The 17,133-nt window shown below is 41.8% G+C and overlaps 1 protein-coding gene across 2 annotated transcripts in view; it reads left to right on the top strand.

Moving 5' to 3' along the window:
- LOC124659185 (piezo-type mechanosensitive ion channel homolog) overlaps positions 1-17,133 on the top strand; it is a 51,889-nt gene that overhangs the window by 18,109 nt on the left and 16,647 nt on the right. For both annotated transcript variants that reach the window (XM_047197120.1, XM_047197121.1), the window contains exons 4-14: positions 125-270; positions 644-800; positions 918-1,104; positions 3,729-3,844; positions 5,193-5,277; positions 6,183-6,398; positions 6,475-6,652; positions 9,956-10,084; positions 10,283-10,456; positions 14,781-15,017; positions 15,579-17,123. In XM_047197120.1, the coding sequence (XP_047053076.1) occupies positions 125-270; positions 644-800; positions 918-1,104; positions 3,729-3,844; positions 5,193-5,277; positions 6,183-6,398; positions 6,475-6,652; positions 9,956-10,084; positions 10,283-10,456; positions 14,781-15,017; positions 15,579-17,123 (3,170 nt within the window). The remainder of the gene's footprint in view (positions 1-124; positions 271-643; positions 801-917; positions 1,105-3,728; positions 3,845-5,192; positions 5,278-6,182; positions 6,399-6,474; positions 6,653-9,955; positions 10,085-10,282; positions 10,457-14,780; positions 15,018-15,578; positions 17,124-17,133) is intronic.

Genomic DNA, 17,133 nt, shown 5'->3' with positions numbered 1-17,133 from the left:
TGATTTTTGTTGTGTGGATATTCATTTATATGCTATATCCATGAGTACAACTGTCTGTATATGCCTCCTCTGCAGGCAATACCTGAAAAATATAGATTGCAATTAATCATGACAGTTGATGCAGGGACCAGCCTTGGGAATCACCATCTGTTATCTATTTTCTTATCGTGCAGCTATCTGCTGCTGTCATTGCTTTGGTAGAAATCTTTGGAAGCAGGATCCATCAAGATTCATGTTGGCTGAATTTCTCCTTTGGGATTGAGCAAATAGGTCAGCATATGGTGTACTGTACATCAATTTAGACTATGCCTGAAGAAGTAATAGTAATATTCTTAGACTGTTGTAGGAGATTTTGAACTTTTTTGTGTAGTACATTCATTCGTACCAGATGCCACTAGGAAATGATGGTCCTTGATTTGTTATTTTAATAATATGTTCTGCTTGCAACGTTTTAGTCCATATATGCCTCTTTGGGATGGAAACAACCGATCTGTTTATCTTACCATATGTCTGTACAGAAGAATTGTAGAAACGCCGATCTGTTTATCTTACCATATGTCTGTACAGAAGAATTGTAGAAATGTCAGTTCAGTACTTAAATTGTACAGTACTATCTAATAGGTATATGCATTTTCTTGTGCAGGTTACCACTTGCGGGTTGCGTGCTGTTTGTTGCTGCCTGCTGTCCAATTAGTTGTCAGTATTAGTCACCCTTCTTGGATTTCATTACCATTCTTTATATTTAGCTGCATTGGTCTTGTCGATTGGTCCTTAACAAGCAACTTTCTTGGTCTTTTCCGGTAAGCTATATCTTTAGATTTTCTTCTTTCCTGTAAACAAGTAGTATATTATTATAGTGACAACAATGCATATATTTGTTGATAATTGTTAAATTGTGTTTGCAACATATTCTGTAGATGGTGGAGGTTACTTGAAATATATTCGGTGTTCAGCATTCTTTTGCTTTATATCTACCAACTGCGTGTCAAGTTCCCCTATGTTGTGGTAGCATTTGCTGACTTTATTGGTCTATTCAAAGTATCGTCAAAATCAGAATGGCCCGAGCTATGTTCTGGAATTTCTCTCCTGGTTTATTACGTTATGGTAAGCAGCCAAGAATCTCAAATGTATATGCTGATCACACACAAATATTTTGCATCCATATGGTAAAAATGATATTTTGTTGGTAGTGATGCTGATTATCTTTGTTCCTATTTGCTCATTCTTGATGTTTGAACCTTACTTGCTTAGCATCCCTCATTCCATGCGCAGAATTCTAGAGAATGGAACTGTAGAAATTCTCGGAGAAGCTGTCAAATAACAAACTTGTGCTGTTGTTGCACTATTAAGTTCATTCGTGCTTTATGGAGAAATATGTGTGCAATTAGTTTTAATAATTTCTCATCCACACATCCAGGAGTCTACGGAGTGAAAAAAATACTCCCTCCGTCCCAAAATGTAAGGGCCTAAGGATTAGTCAAAAGTCAACGTTTTTAAAGTTTGACCAAGTTTATACACAAAAGTATGAACATTTACAATACCGAATCAATATCAATATATTCACCGTAAAGTATAATTTTTTAACGTGTTCATTCAATATTTTAGATGTAAATATTTTTTCCTAAATATTTGGTCAAAGTTAGTAACATTTGACTTTTGTCTAATTCTTAGACGCCTTACATTTTGGGACGGAGGGAGTATGTAACTCTGGAGTAAGAGGACTAGTGATTTACATACGGGAGAGCTTAAAGGAAGAATGGGAATACCATCTTTTGTAAATCATTGTAGACACATGTTTGGTTTGATTAGAAATGAAGTGTTGTTTCATACGATTGATGGCACAGGTTAGTGAAGACTCTACCATCAGATTGAAGTGGCAACTTCACAGGGTATGAGTGAACTACAGCCTATCTAATGTAAGATCACCCACAAAACAGCCGCACAAAAGAATACAACACCACACACAACATGCAAAAGCTTGGATCTTCATCCACCGAAACATTCGTTGATCGAGGTAGAGCGGAAGTGGAGGAGGAAGACGTCACACCATCGGAGGAAGGCTTTCATCACCATCGATCGTAGAAAGACTGCTTCAGAGTGCATCCCATCTATGGTCAAGAGGGCCCCTACACTCTCGCCCAAGCACGCCGCCGCGGGGAAGCCTGCCACTCCGAAATCCACAATGTCGCCGCCCAAGTACCACACCCACGTGACCAAAGGCTACCAAGGCAACGCCTTCATGAAGGGAGCGACGCCAAGGCGCTGCCCCGCTCGATAGACCGGACATGAGTTTTCACCTGGAGCCAATGGTGGAGGGGCTTGATTCACAATGACGCCTCCAAGGAGGGAAGCGGCGCTCAAGAGCGTCGACATCACTAGCACCGACCACTTAGGCCAAGGCTTTCGCCCGAGTTGAGACCACCATCCATGTAATCCCCAGCCACATCTCGCACAACAGAGAGGTGACACCGAAGCAGATCGGGGTAGCCAATGCCAAGATCGGAGGGAGCACGAGGACTCCAACACCACGAATGCCTCCCACGCAGCCCATCCTGCTGCCCGCACATCCGAGATTGCCGATCAGCACCCACACGGTGGCACCCGCTGCCAGGAGCTGCCGTGTCCACCATAAGGAGCCGCCGCTCAAGAATCCAGGAGCCAACCAAACCCACCCCCCTCTAGAGAACGAGCCGCACGCGTGCACTCGGCTACTCCACTGGACGCACCTCTGGCACCTGCATCCCCGCCACCAACTCTCCAGATCTCACCCAGTCCAGATAGGCCTACACCTAGAAGGCAACTCAGAGGGCAAGGTCCATGGCAGCTGACTGACCCCCGGTCAGATCTGGCCGCGGACTGACCCAGTCGGATCCCGCGGCATGCCGTTGTATTCACGTCCATGCCATCGAGTGGGCGACCCAACTCGCGTGGGCCATTGAAGGAGGCACCTTTACAGGACCAACCAAGATCCCCAGCGCCGCCAGGAAGTACAGAACGGAGCTCGAATCCGAGCAATTTGAGAGATGAGAGGAAGGAAGATGCAGGGCGAAGGCGGAAGAGGCCCGGCGACGGCGAGGACGAGCTCAGAGGAGGAGGTGCTAGCGGGAGGAACCCTAGTCGCCCCCGTGTCGACCAAACGCAGACAACGTGGGGGCGTTGCGAAGCCGTTGTCTAACGAACTAGGACCTACATGTTCTGATCGTGGGATGGCACTAGATGATTGGATAGTGGGATCGACCATGTTTGCTTGTAATAACAGAATAAAAGGAAAGAAGTAAACTGAAATGCTGTGAAATTTCATGCAGCGCAAAACTCTCTCTCTCTCTCTCTCATCGTGTGAGCTGAGTGAGATTGGAGACTTTCTTTGTTCTCTACTCGCTGCTCTTGCAATGATATCTACCTTGGCTTGGGGCGATGCCCGAAGGTGCCATACCGATGCTCCGGTGGCCTCAAATATCAAAGGCGGATACCTTACGCTGGAGTCTAAGGCGAGTATGACGCCTTGTCATTGGAGGGCGTCCCAATGCATAGTCAACACCTTAAAGACCTATGGAACGAACGTATTGAAATAACATGTTATACAATGTTCCACATTATATGTTACATTGTGTTAGTCCTCTTAATTAAGAATCAGTTACACTCAGCCATCACTTAGCAGGGTTTTTGGCTTTTCACATTTCAGTTGACAAAAGATCTTTGCCTTCTAATGCTCTTTCCTCTCATTGTAGCTGTCATCAGCCAAGCGGGACATACAAGAAATGGATTCTGCAATGTCTCTAGAAAATGACAGCTTAATAGAGGACCTTCTCCCTTCTAGGAATGGATTTTTGGTTCGCCAATCTCGGTATGCAGATCTTTTTGTGCTTTACAGTAGTTGAATTTTCCACTTCTTTTTTTCTGACCTGTGAAACTACAAAGACATGACTGCTGCAGACTTATCTGCTGGATATCTGTATATTGTAATTTATTAAATTAGCTCGCTAACACCACATGTGGTGAAATTATGCTACAATGGAGCTCAGTTACTAAATGACATGGCGACCACAGTTTATTATGGGAAATGACACTGTTGTGGTGTATTCTGTTATATCAGTTAAATGTCTTCTCAATGCCCCCCCGAGAACATCAACTTCATTTCATTTGTATTTTCGTAATAAACAGATATTGTGAAGTGACTGTGCTTTTGGTCCCTCTGTTTTGCTTACAGGCTTGTTCCCATCGACCTGTCTTCCATTGAAAGCAACTGTTGTCTCTTTACTTCAAACGCGATCAGTGTTACTCGCTGTGGTTGTTTAGCTTGACACATAAGTAATTTTGGCACGTGTGGTGAAGATTGTCCACATAAAGATGCTAAGTGCCAATAATATATTACAAACTGTCGGTTTCTGGTTAAGGGAGTTGCTACTAAACCTAAAACCCATGTGACTTAAATCTGCCCAGAAAGAAATTACTGCTCATTCCGGCAGGCTTGGTGAAGCACATTTTTTTAGAGCCTCATGTAATTGAAGTACATTGATTGTGAAACTGAGAATGAATGGTGAACTAGATCGAGAGAAGCAAGATATGTTGATTGATTATGTTGGGGTTGTTAGAACCTGAGGATAGGATAGCCTCCGACCCTGATCTAAGGTCGTAAAGGTGCTCGATGGGAGGCCGATGTCTGTAGCCTCGGTGCCCCATAGCTGCTGTTTGATACGAACTAGAAGGAGGCTGGGACGTAGATTGGGTTTGAGTTTATTTCATTGCTTAATTTCGGAATAACTAGTCCAGGCATAATATAGCCAGGATTACATCTGACTTGCGGGAAAAGAACTCCTAACTAACTCTTGGCCTAGCAGAATACGTAATCAAACTGACTAACTTATTTAAACTGCCTAACTAATCTTAACTCTGCAGCTGCTGGATTGTTGTCATGACATAACAGGGGTAGACACTAACAATTCCTTTTGCATGTGCCCTTCACTCTTCCTCTGCTCACAGATAGGCCAATAACAATTTTCTCTTTTATTAATCGTTTCCTTCATTTTTATGGTCAATATACTTTTGCACATTGCAAAATGTACTAATTGGGTTTCACTTTTTTTTTGTACCAAGCTGGATAACTATTGCAATGTTTCTTAGTAACCACAGAAATTTATCTAGATTTATCATTTCACTTGTATTGTCTTGCTAAATGACTTTATCTACTTCAGATCTGGCAGAAGGCATGCTAATGTATTACTGGGAGGACCAATTTTCAGAACATTTAGCATTAACTTCTTCACTTATGGCTTCCCGGTATTCTTTTGCATGCCCTTTTTTGCCCATTCACGCTATGCTTTTCCTTTTCCATCTTATTTAAATTTCAAATTCTTATATTTGTTGGGGTATGCTATTCCTCGTCGCCCCACACAAATGTGCAGAACAGAATTGCCTTTGATTTCTCCTAGGACAAGAACATGATTTTTTATTTGTGAATGACAAGAGCATGATTCATAGGCGCAGCTATGAACATGATATAATTTCCATGCACATGTTTCGTGAATCATGAGCTTTCTCATGGTAATCACATGTACATGCAAGTGCTTGAAGATGACTTGAGAGAAATAAATGTTTTTTTTGTGCCATTTAGGATAGCATGGGTGCTTGATAACTACATAAAATAATACAAAATAAATCATCTAAGCACGTAAAGGGAAGACCTTGCATTGGTTGATGAAAGCTTTACATGGGTGCTGGATGATGTGGCTGTATCCTCTCTTGAGCATCCACATATACACAGCTTGCATTCTACATGCCCTTCATTTCAACCCCCTCTGTTCCATTCATGGTCATAAGCTACAAATATTGTTCAACAATCATAAGCCAGGCCCTGTGAATCAACAGTAAAAGCTGTGGCTGACTAATATCAGTTGCATGAAAAGTATAAATTATTTTTTGCTGTAGTATGTTATGCAGGATTGGCTCAAGTCTGCCTACTAATTATGCCAAGACCGAATGATGAGCGGCTTATCAAATGATAGCACTCTTAGATGCAGTATTGGAGATGTTTTATAGATATTCTAGCTCGTGTTTCTGAATTTAACCGTTTTGTCAATTGCTCATTGTGCCCGAGAGAAACTGAAAGAACATCTTATTCAGGAATTCCCAATACGTAACCATTTCCCATCAAATAAATAAATAGTGATCGACGATTATTGCAGGTTTTGCTTCTTGCACTTTCCTTATGGAGTTTCAACTTCACTAGTATTTGTGCTTTTGGTCTCCTTGGATATGTTGGATACATATTATATGCTTTTCCTTCGTTGTTCCAAATGCATCGGCTGAATGGGTCACTCCTAGTGTTTATTCTGCTATGGGCAGCAAGCACATATGTCTTCAATGTGGCGTTCACATTCTTCAACAAAAGATTTCAGAAGGTAGCAGATTAGCTATCCAAGTTCTATTATTATTATTATCAAAGTTGATGAAAATTTAATTAGGTCAATATTGCAGGATATGATGATATGGGAGACTATTGGGCTCTGGCACTATTCTATACCTGGACTATTTCTACTTGCACAATTCTGCCTTGGTGTTTTTGTAGCACTTTGTAATCTTGTAAACAATTCTGTTTTTCATTACCTTACCTCTGAGGAGGGGCCATCATCTAGTGACGATCACATTCTTGATGGTAAGTGATTGTCACTATTATCACTTTCAATTTACTTTCGTTGCAGCCTGGCTGCCAGTTGAGTAAAAAAATGCGATATAATGTACTCCCTGGGATCCAAATTAATTTACTCAACTTTGTAGACGCGTTTGTTGACTAGATACATCTATATCTAAACGAAGTTGAGTGAAGTAGCACAATGTTGTGGAGGAACAACTCCACTGTGTTGCTACAACGTGGACAGCACAATTGTTGAAGGAACCGCTCAACGTGCTGCATGAGCCTTCACTACTTAGCTCTATTCATAACTAGAGTATTCTAGAGAACAACACTACATAAGCTAGGAAAAGAAATACACACAACCTAGTTACAACTCATAGCTAGAATACTCTAGAAACCACTACAACACATATGACTATAGTACGAAACTACCTAGAATATAATAAAGTGTGTAGAAGCTGGTACTAGATTTTAGTTTGGTTCTATTTTATTTTCTCTTCTGTCCCTCATCATTGTGTCAACTAGATGACACCCCGCACGTTGTTGCAGGAAAAATATTAAAATTATTATTTCATTGCGTAAATGAATCCTCCCAATTAATTGGAATTTTTTGAAATAAATTGTTTATGACTGTGATTGCCCGCACAAAAAGGGCTTTTGTCATAGAAAAACATAAATGTACGAATTCTTATGGGTGAAATAAAGAAGAAAACTAATAAGATACATGACAGTAATGGGTAGAACTTAGGTGACACCTATGAAATGATATCAGTACATGCCAGGAATGATATGAAGCATATATTTTGAGGAAGAAAAAAAATAGGTGGAGTAAAGGATTGTACACTTCAAACGAACCTCACATACTTCCATAATCGTGTGCAGATTTCTCTAGGTAACTATATTGAGATAATAGAAAATAGGAATATGTAGATCTTTACAGACTGTTCATGAGGGTGTGCAGAGAACTGTGTTGAGACAATACAAAGTTGGGATGTGTAGATCATTAGAAATTGTTATCTCGGTTGTCTCATTTCTTTCTATTCCAGTGAAATCACTATACCCTGTTTGTTTTGCAACAATACTGATCTGAAAAAACAATCAGTGCAACAGTCTCCAGCATTAAATTTTAGATGTTTCAAGTATTGCCTTGCGCCATAAAATATCAGAGATTAAGCATTTCGAGAAAAGCTTCAATTCAATCATCACATCAATAAATTTTAGATATTGCTCTGAAGACTGCAGCATGTGTCCCACTCCAATCTGTCACTGGTAGAAAGGGCAACCACATAGGAATTTGGTAAGGTCTTTAAGATAACTCGAGGTGTGAAACATGGTGGAAATTTGAGCAGATAACTTGCACTAACAAACGAAGACTGATGAAGAGAAAGTCCAAGCTCATTAATGCATATGAACCAGAATGCAGGAACATAAATCTAAGGTGAAAGTTCATCCAAATTCTGCTAGCCAATAGTGATATCCATTCAGATGACATGTTGCCAACCCGAACTGAAGGAAAGAGAAAATAAAAACCTTGGAGATGTGTCCAGCAATACAGGATTAAAACACATGTAAAGTTACTTGAATCCTGCCAAAAAAGAAGTGTAGGAGAACAGTTACATCCATGGATGATGGCAGTGCCTCCCTCATGTGCTTCAGTAATATGGTTGATAAAAATATATGGAGCGGATCAGATTCATGAATAGCATCTTATCTCACAAAAGGAATGCAATTTCTCATCTGGATGGTTGGTGCCTGAAACAAACAACAGTATGAATGTCTCTCCTTTATACAACAGACCCACATGTAGAAGATAAGAAATCCATCGACACAGCGTTGCTGCTCCTCCTGATGACCATTCTGACGCTTCAGATGTAGCCTGATGTGGCTGATTAGGTAGATCAGTAGATGGAAAACACGATGCAGAAGACACCGGCTGCCGTGCAGTGAGCGAAACACTGGCCGGGTGGTGTTGGTTGGAAAAGCGGTGGGTGTCCAGAGGAACATGGGAAAGGGAGGGATGATGCAGAACCTTAGAAGCCAACTCGTTGCCTTGCAGGAGTACCCGTCGAACCACGGCAGGGGGAATAAAATAGTGGCGAGTGGATGTGTCTTGAGTGGAGCAGGCGTTACTGGTGTGAGCGTTGATCTTGGCAGCATAGTTGGTGGGAATAGGAAGTGATAGGCCGGTGGAAAGAGGATGACTTAGTTCTGCATGTTCAGAGAATGAATGAAAGTTGCATGGGATGTTGCCCGTGTTAACTATAGAGCACGGTGACTTGACCGAATAGTGGAACAAACCCGTTCTATTTATTGGACACATGATGATGTGGCAAGTTAGTGCACACATGATGATGTGGCATAGCTGCATGTTAAGAGAAATAGGATAGTGGGGATCATCTTCTTTGTTATATAGGATTAATAATATGAATCGGAGGGAATATTTGTTGAGAAGAGCAATGATGAGCACTCCAAAATTAACTGCCACAGCACACTGAAAAGAGATCAGACACTGTACATTTTTTTTTTGACAAATGAGTAAAAGACTAAATCACTAAATGGAATCCTTGCTGATCTCTTTACTAACTGAAACTACCCTTGCTATTTGAGACAAACAACTCATATTTTCCGTAGTTGCTGCTTTATTCAACAAGTGTTATGTGGAGGTGCATAGAAACACAGCAATACTTGTGGTTGTTGGGAATGCTACAGATTTTTCTTAAATTTTATACTGCGTCGGTCCCGAAAAGGATGTACAAATTTAGACATCTGTGACATCCTTTTTGGGACGGATCTTATAAAGCAAAACCCCCACTAACATCCATTAATGATAGTCTATCTCAACATGCAAGCTATCCGCATCATCTCATTATTTTAGCCACCCAATTGTTCATGTAATTGCACTAATATTCATTAATTATAGTTCTATCTTTACATGCAATCTATCCACATCATCCATTCTTTTAGACATCCTATTGTCAACATCATCATTTTTTAGCCATCAAATAAAAAACTGTCCTTAACTTTAGCATCTCGATTATTGGGACCAATTGAATCTTAGACAACGTCATGTTTTATGCATGTTATAACCTTTAATTTACACAATAGAGATCTTGAAGAGACTCCTGCTGCAGCGCTCGGGGTATGCTTCTAGTTTTTCCATAAATTTAGTGCCTTTATCAAGTTCTACAGAATCTAATTTTTGAAATTTTGTTCAAAATAGGCTATGTCACAGCCTTGGTGTCCTGTTTATAATATTGCAAACACCACTTGACTGTATGACCATGTTGACTTAGTTCTGATCTATTCTTGGCTTATTTTTTGCAGACAAGGAAGATGCAATGGTTTTGATCGTGGCAACACTAGCATGGGGTCTACGCAAACTTTCCCGCACAATAACTTTAATGTTACTGTTTCTTCTTGTGATGAAACCTGGATTTATTAATGCTGTTTACAGTATGGTGCAACATTCCTTCTCTCTGTTATCTTTCTTAATTTCAAACTTGCACTTATTAACTTGTCCTATAAAATGGGGCTTATGTCCTCTTCCTACAGTCATGGAACTTGTAAATCCTTTTTTAGCACCTGCATGTTAACTTTTTGCCTTATTGGTACCCTCAATCTGAGCCATGGCTAACATTTATTTTGTGCCAGTGTGCTTTTTCCTGGTATTTCTGGTGAATCATTCGATCAACAGGAGACTGCGCCAATTCTTGGTGTTATTCTGCGAGCTGCACTTTTCAATACTGTACATTCTTCAGCTTGATCTAGTCTCCAATGCTCTTGAGCGCAGTGGTTCACTAATGATGGAGGTACTCTCACAGCTAGGTGCGCACTCTGTTTCATTTCTTCATTTCTCTATGAAGGTAACCTTTTTTTTTCTGCCAAACCGATGACAACCCATTGCTTAAGGCGTACTCTTAGGTGTTCGGATTGTGTACAGCATACCTTAGGTGTTTGGATTGTGCACAGCATACCTTAGGCGACACATGTTCTTTTCTGCACAAGGTCCAATAGTAAACTACCTAACCAGAGATTGGGGATTTTTATTCCATATTGCATCTGTTCCAAAATATAAGGCATACAAATTTCGGCCTAAGTCAAAGTTTTCCAATTCTGATCAAGTTTATATAGATAAATCTGTATCCACAGTACAAAACATATACGCTATGAAGACATACTTCATGATAGATCTATTGATATTGATTTGGTATTGTAGACACTGTTGGTTTTTAACCTATTGATTTAGTCAAACTTAGAGAACTTGGACTTAGGTTGAAACTTGTCCCTCCTCCCCCCCCCCCCTCCCCTCCAGACTAGCTGAACCTCAAAGTTGTTATCATCACATGTTTGAATGGATGTAAATTCCACACTGCACAATTTTATGGTTCAAGTTACAAATTTCTATTCTTAGTTTTAGCAGCACTCATCATTTTGTATATGTGAGCAGATAAATACTCGTTATCAAACTGCTGTTGTTGTATAGGTTATTTTGTCTTATAGACGGAAGGCTCGAAATGAGCTCGGCTTTGGATTAACAAAGCCATCAACCTGCTAGGAGTTAACAACTTACACATACGCTGGAACACCAGCTACACACAACACACACACTTCAGAACGACATTGCCAAAGGTGTAAAAACCAATCAAATCTAAATTTAGCGCAAAACAAAAGAAGATTGCTTGATCCGATTGGAGGCGTCTTGACTTCTATTGCATGGAGACGACGCCAGAGATGTCGAAAACAAACAGACCTCCACCGCACCATCAACGCCACCACCGAGATACGGCGCCGAGGAAGTACCTAGCAGGACTTGTGAATCCAAAGGAGGGGGGCTTGCAGCAACGCCTCCAAGAAGGTGAACGGCGTTCAAAGATGTCGTCGATGCCAGCAGAGATCTGGCATGTCCCATGGGTGGACATGAGAAAATCAGTACCAAACAACCAAATAGATAGATACACGTTTCCTGGTGTATGAATTAGATTCACCAAACAAGGTTCACAGAGGGGACACAATCCATAGAGGAGAATCAAGGTTGGGAAGAGCACAGACTTTCGGATAGGGAAGGAGACGAGCTGACACAGGAGATGGAGCTTGTTCTGTTCTGATTGATGCCTCCTCGGGTTGACCTCCAGTGTCCCTTTATCCTCACCTCTCCATGTCTTGATGTGTTGGGCTGAGCTCATGCCTGCAACCCATCACCCAAGTGTGGCCCAGGAAGTACATCAGGTGTTACACTACCACCCTGGCAAAACGCAGGTCGCAGCTATTTGTAGCTCCCACGTTGGCATTGAGGTCGACTGGCCTTCACATGTACTGGAACATCTGACTCATAGATTGCGAGTATAATTGTATTCCGAGGTGCTGACAAGTCATTCATGCATACGGTCTGTCTGTCTCATCGTGCACCATGTTGAAGTGTATAAGTAGATTGCCTAGCCTTTTCCATCAGTTCGGACTTTTGGTTGCGTTGGCTACTGCATGAAGCTTAACACACCAATCCTCTGCAGCCTCCCTGATTGTTCAATATGGTTCAGCTGATGTTGAGAAGAACCTGCCAGGATTGGTACATGTGCATCCACGACCTTGGCACAATGCAGAACACGCATGATAGCTATCCAGTACAGACTTTGAAGTTCATAAGCAGTCAAACAATCAAGCCATTGTGTTCATTGAAGTGGCAGCAGAAGCTCAGGAAGTACCACCAACACAATAGTGTGATGCTCATGGTCCACTATCAGCACAATATCCTCTCCACGATGCTTGATGTACTTATCCCTCACATGTTGAGCACCCGTTAGTTTCCAAGTGTAGGTTGTATTAATGCAGCTTATCACTTACAAGTGGTAAGTCAACTCTCCCTCGAAGCACCAAGATTTCTTAGAATCCTCAAGCAACTCAACAATTCCCAAGAGACTGTTGAACATTTTGCTCTGAAATGTGGGAGAACAGTTCAAATCCTTGCGCTTTTAGGGATTAAGCACAGCTTGCAAACGTGTGACGACATTGGCCGGAGATTCTTCCCTTTGTGCTGCATACTCAGAATATCTCTTGACACGAAGCTGCGTGACTGGCCTGAACATGGTTGTTCAGGAGGACGCGGTGGTGGCGGCGGCGGCAATGAGTGGTGGTACTTGCGCTTGGAGTCCACCGTACCGGCGACGAGTGATTGGCACTCCGGAGACCCACTTGATGATGCTACTGGGTTTCGTTTTGCTCTGTGAAACCTCACACATTGCAACGAACACCTTCAATTCCAGTTGTGGCTGCACCTTCTGTTGACATAGGAGTGGCCACGTCAGCGTCTTCAACAAGAGGAGTGGCAGCAGCCACGTCCATGACAGTTGCAATGACCACGGACTGCATCTCTATCTACCATAGTAGTTGGCGTCACTGAATGATGGACATGGAGGTTAGAGATTGTCGTGGATGACAGTGACATTTCAGCGGATACCTTCTGGGCGCCCGCCGATGCAGTTCCCTTGGAGGGTATGATCAGCGAAACAACAAGGGCGTCGGCAACAGACTAGGCATGAAGCAGCAAGTAATTGACTTCATCAAGCAATGCCCAGCTTGCCAAGTAAACAAGCCTGAACACTGCAAATTTCTTGGACTACTTCAACCGCTACCAATTCCTGATTTTGCATAGACCCACATCAGTATGGATTTTGTAGAGGGTTTGCTAGTTTCTGAAAACAAGGACATCATTTTGGTGGTAGTGGACAGATTCACAAAATATGCCCACTTCATCTCCATGAAGTATCCAATAAATGTTAATTCGGTTACCAAAGCTTCCACTGAACACATATTCAAGCTCCATGGCTTACCTACAGTGATAGTATCGGATAGGGATGGAATATTTACAAGCACACTCTGGCAAGATTTATTCAAAGCATTGGGAGTCAAATTACACTTCAGTACTTCCTATCTAGGGCTGTCAAAAATATTTGAGCTCGACAAACCATTCGGGTTCGATTCGCTATAAGCTTGATTCGAATTCGGCTCAAGAGCTAGACAAGCCGAACTCAAACCCAATCCCAGCTCGCGAGCTGGACGAGCTCGAGCTCAAACAGTTCGTCAAAGCTCGTTTGTACATATTGAACACATGGTCCACATTGTTTTCCAGGAAATACCCATGTAAAACATGTGCACAGTCATCATTTCTTCTCGCAGCCCAATCTCATTGGCAACTCACCTCACGTACTTCTACCCATCCTCTTCCCGCAAAGAGAAAAACGAGCCCATCCCTTGAAACAAAGAAATATTTGCAGCCTGGTACGGCCCAGCACTAGCATGTGCCTGTGTGTGATCTGCAGCAAACATGGCGTGTGCTGATTTAGTCACACCTCGATCGCAGAAGGAGAGTGTAGGCGGAAGTACTGCTATAAATAGGGTCGTGGAAGGACTCTACGCGTTGGCTTTTAGCGCGAGCAATCACATGCGCTGGTCAAGTAATATTTTGTTTGGAATAATAACTAACAAACTTTCGAGAGCTCGTGAACCTGAGCTCGAGCTATTTTGCTGGCTCGAGCTGCAACTCGAGCTCGAGCCGAGCCTGCCTATGCTCGCTCGAGTTCGGCTCGTTGACAGCCCTATTCCTATCATTCACAGACAGATGGCCAGACTAGCTCTACCAATGCCTTGAAAATTATCTCAAAAATATTGCATTCTTACTGCCAATGTGATGGCACAATTGACTAGCTCTAGCAGAAGTGTGGCCCAAAAGTACGTCAGGTGTTACAAGATCGAGGTCCTGCTAAGCTTTCACCAAAACTCCAATGCACCAACCCTAAATCTGGACCTTGGCACAGACCAATCACAACGTTCACCACAAGCATTAAGTTGAAAGGGGGCTCCCTGCTGCCACCATCAGCCGCACGAGGCTACGGTTTAGCGTGGCCCGTGTCGCCCTCGCGAGAGCGCTGCGGGGCCAAGCATTTTCCCTCAGACTGTGTTCTTTGCCTAGTTGACTTACTGTTCCGTTTGACTAATTCATTAATTCTCCTGTTCTAATCTTGCGACATACGCATTATTAGTGAATTCTGAACAGTGGAAGTACAGATTGACATATTGAATGGTTTCTTGAATTCAAAGTGGAAGCACACCCTCTTTTATATACTATAACGTCACTGCTTTTTCGTATGTTTTGCAGGCCTCTCAAGTAATGCTAAAACAAAAGACTTAATTGAGATTGGCTCGATTATATGCTTCTGTGCTGTCCATAGCCATGGGTTTAAAATGCTTTTTGCTCTATCTGCTGTTCTCCGGCATACACCTTGTCCACCTGTTGGGTTCAGTATCCTAAAGGCTGGTCTGAATAAGTCAGTACTCTTGTCAGTTTATAGCTCACAAAATTCACGAGATGGTCAAGTTTGCCGCAATTCTCATGGTATGATCTTGCCATCATGGACATTTATACTAACAACATCATGTTTGGCACTCCTTGTACTTGTTAAATGAACTGGAATATGCTGCTTAATGCTACTAGGATTTATATTTTTCACATGCCATGCTCCATTTTGTAAAAATACATGGTAAGAGCTCTTTCCTGCTGACAAATTGTAAAATGTGTATTAGGTACAGGTCTAATGTCTGTGCTGAAAGAGTTGCATGGGGATATGGCTAATGCAGGATTACTATGCTTCTTTGATCTTTTATACTCCCTCCATCCCATGAAGTTTGTCTGAGATTTGTCAAAATTTGGATGTATCCAGATGCTATTTAGTATCTAGATCCATGCAAATTTTGACATGGGACGGAGGGAGTAAACTGATTCATGGTGTGCCAAATGCCCAAAGTTCATTAAGGGACACCAGAAATTTCAATTTATTTGCTTAGTAGAAAATCTGAAACTTGGCTACTTTGATGACTCCAGATATCCACTCTATTGCTAATGAGTTGTTGACTGAATCTATGTTTACTATGTCAACCTCTATTTTCTATTTTGCAGAAAAAAAGATTGCGTCATATCTCAGTAAAATCAGCCAGAAATTTCTCTCTGTGTATCGTTCATATGGAACTTATGTTGCTTTTCTCACAATTCTCTTGACTCTATACTTGGTGACTCCCAATTATATATCATTTGGTTACCTTTTCTTCCTTCTACTTTGGATAATTGGAAGGCAGCTCGTCGAAAAGACTAAAAGACGACTTTGGTTTCCATTGAAAGTATATGCTGCTCTGGTGTTTATCTTCACTTACAGCCTGAGCATTTCTCCGCTCTTTGCACACTTGGTCTCAAAGTTGGTTAACCTATATCCTGATCTTGGATTTGACCCTGAAGCCTCTCTGCTGGAAAATGTTTGGCAATCATTGGCTATTCTAATAGTGATGCAACTTTACAGTTATGAAAGAAGGCAAAACAGTGACAAGAACTTGGGTGTTTCTGATGCTTCTGTATCTGGGGTTCTAGGGTTCTTAAGAAGGTTGCTAATTTGGCACAGCGAGAAGTTATTATCAATTAGTGTGTTCTATGCTTGCCTATCATCAATCAGTCTTTCTGGCCTAGTTTATCTGTTTGGTCTCATTGTCTTTTCTACCTTACCAAAAGTTTCCCGAATTCCTTCAAAGGTTTACTTAGTCTACACTGGTTTGCTTGCTTTATCTGAATACCTCTTCCAAATGTTATGCAAACCTGCTCAAATGTGTCCTAGTCAGCGCTTGCATGGACTGTCTGCCTTTCTAGGTTTGAAACATTACAGTTCTGGGTTTTGGGGTGTTGAGCATGGGCTTAGAGGAAAAGTTTTGGTGATTGTGGCTTGCACCATTCAGTATAATGTGTTCCATTGGTTGGACTTGATGCCAACATCTATAGTACATGAGGGTAAGTGGGAAGAGCCTTGCCAGCTGTTTTTCTCTTTCGGTCAATCTGCTAGTCCTATGAACAGTAGGGAGGAGAGCCATTTCTCGAATAGGTTTGCCTTCTTGTTTTCTAAAGTCCAGGGTCTTATGCATAGCAGCTCAAGTTCATCCCTTAATTCAGGGAACACTTATAAGACACCAGAAACTGTCCAGAATGTGACCAAGGGCTCAGACGAGGAGAAAAGGTACTCATTTGCGAAGATGTGGGGAATGTCAAAAGAAAGCCACAAGTGGGATAAGAAAAGGATTATCTCTCTGAAAAGAGAAAGATTTGAGACCCAGAAGATGACATTTAAGAGCTACATGACATTCTGGATGGAGAATCTTTTTAGACTGCGAGGTCTGGAAATTAACATGATTGTGTTACTATTGGCAAGCTTTACATTGTTAAATGCTGTATCAATGTTTTACATCATGTGCCTTGTCGCATGTATTCTTATGAACAGAGATCTAATCCAGAAACTGTGGCCCCTTTTTGTGTTCCTCTTTGCTTCTGTCTTAATACTCGAGTATTTTGCCCTTTGGAAAGATGGAATACTCTGGTTAAAGGGCGGCGATGATATTGAAGTCCGTTGCCACGAATGCTGGAAAAATTCACGGATTTTCTTTGACTATTGCTCAAAGTGCTGGCTAGGTATGTCGGT

Source organism: Lolium rigidum, chromosome 6 (genome assembly GCF_022539505.1).
Source record: "Lolium rigidum isolate FL_2022 chromosome 6, APGP_CSIRO_Lrig_0.1, whole genome shotgun sequence".
Classification (NCBI taxonomy): domain Eukaryota; kingdom Viridiplantae; phylum Streptophyta; class Magnoliopsida; order Poales; family Poaceae; genus Lolium; species Lolium rigidum.
Note: the sequence above shows the minus strand (reverse complement) of the source record. Positions and strands in the feature narration are given on the sequence as shown.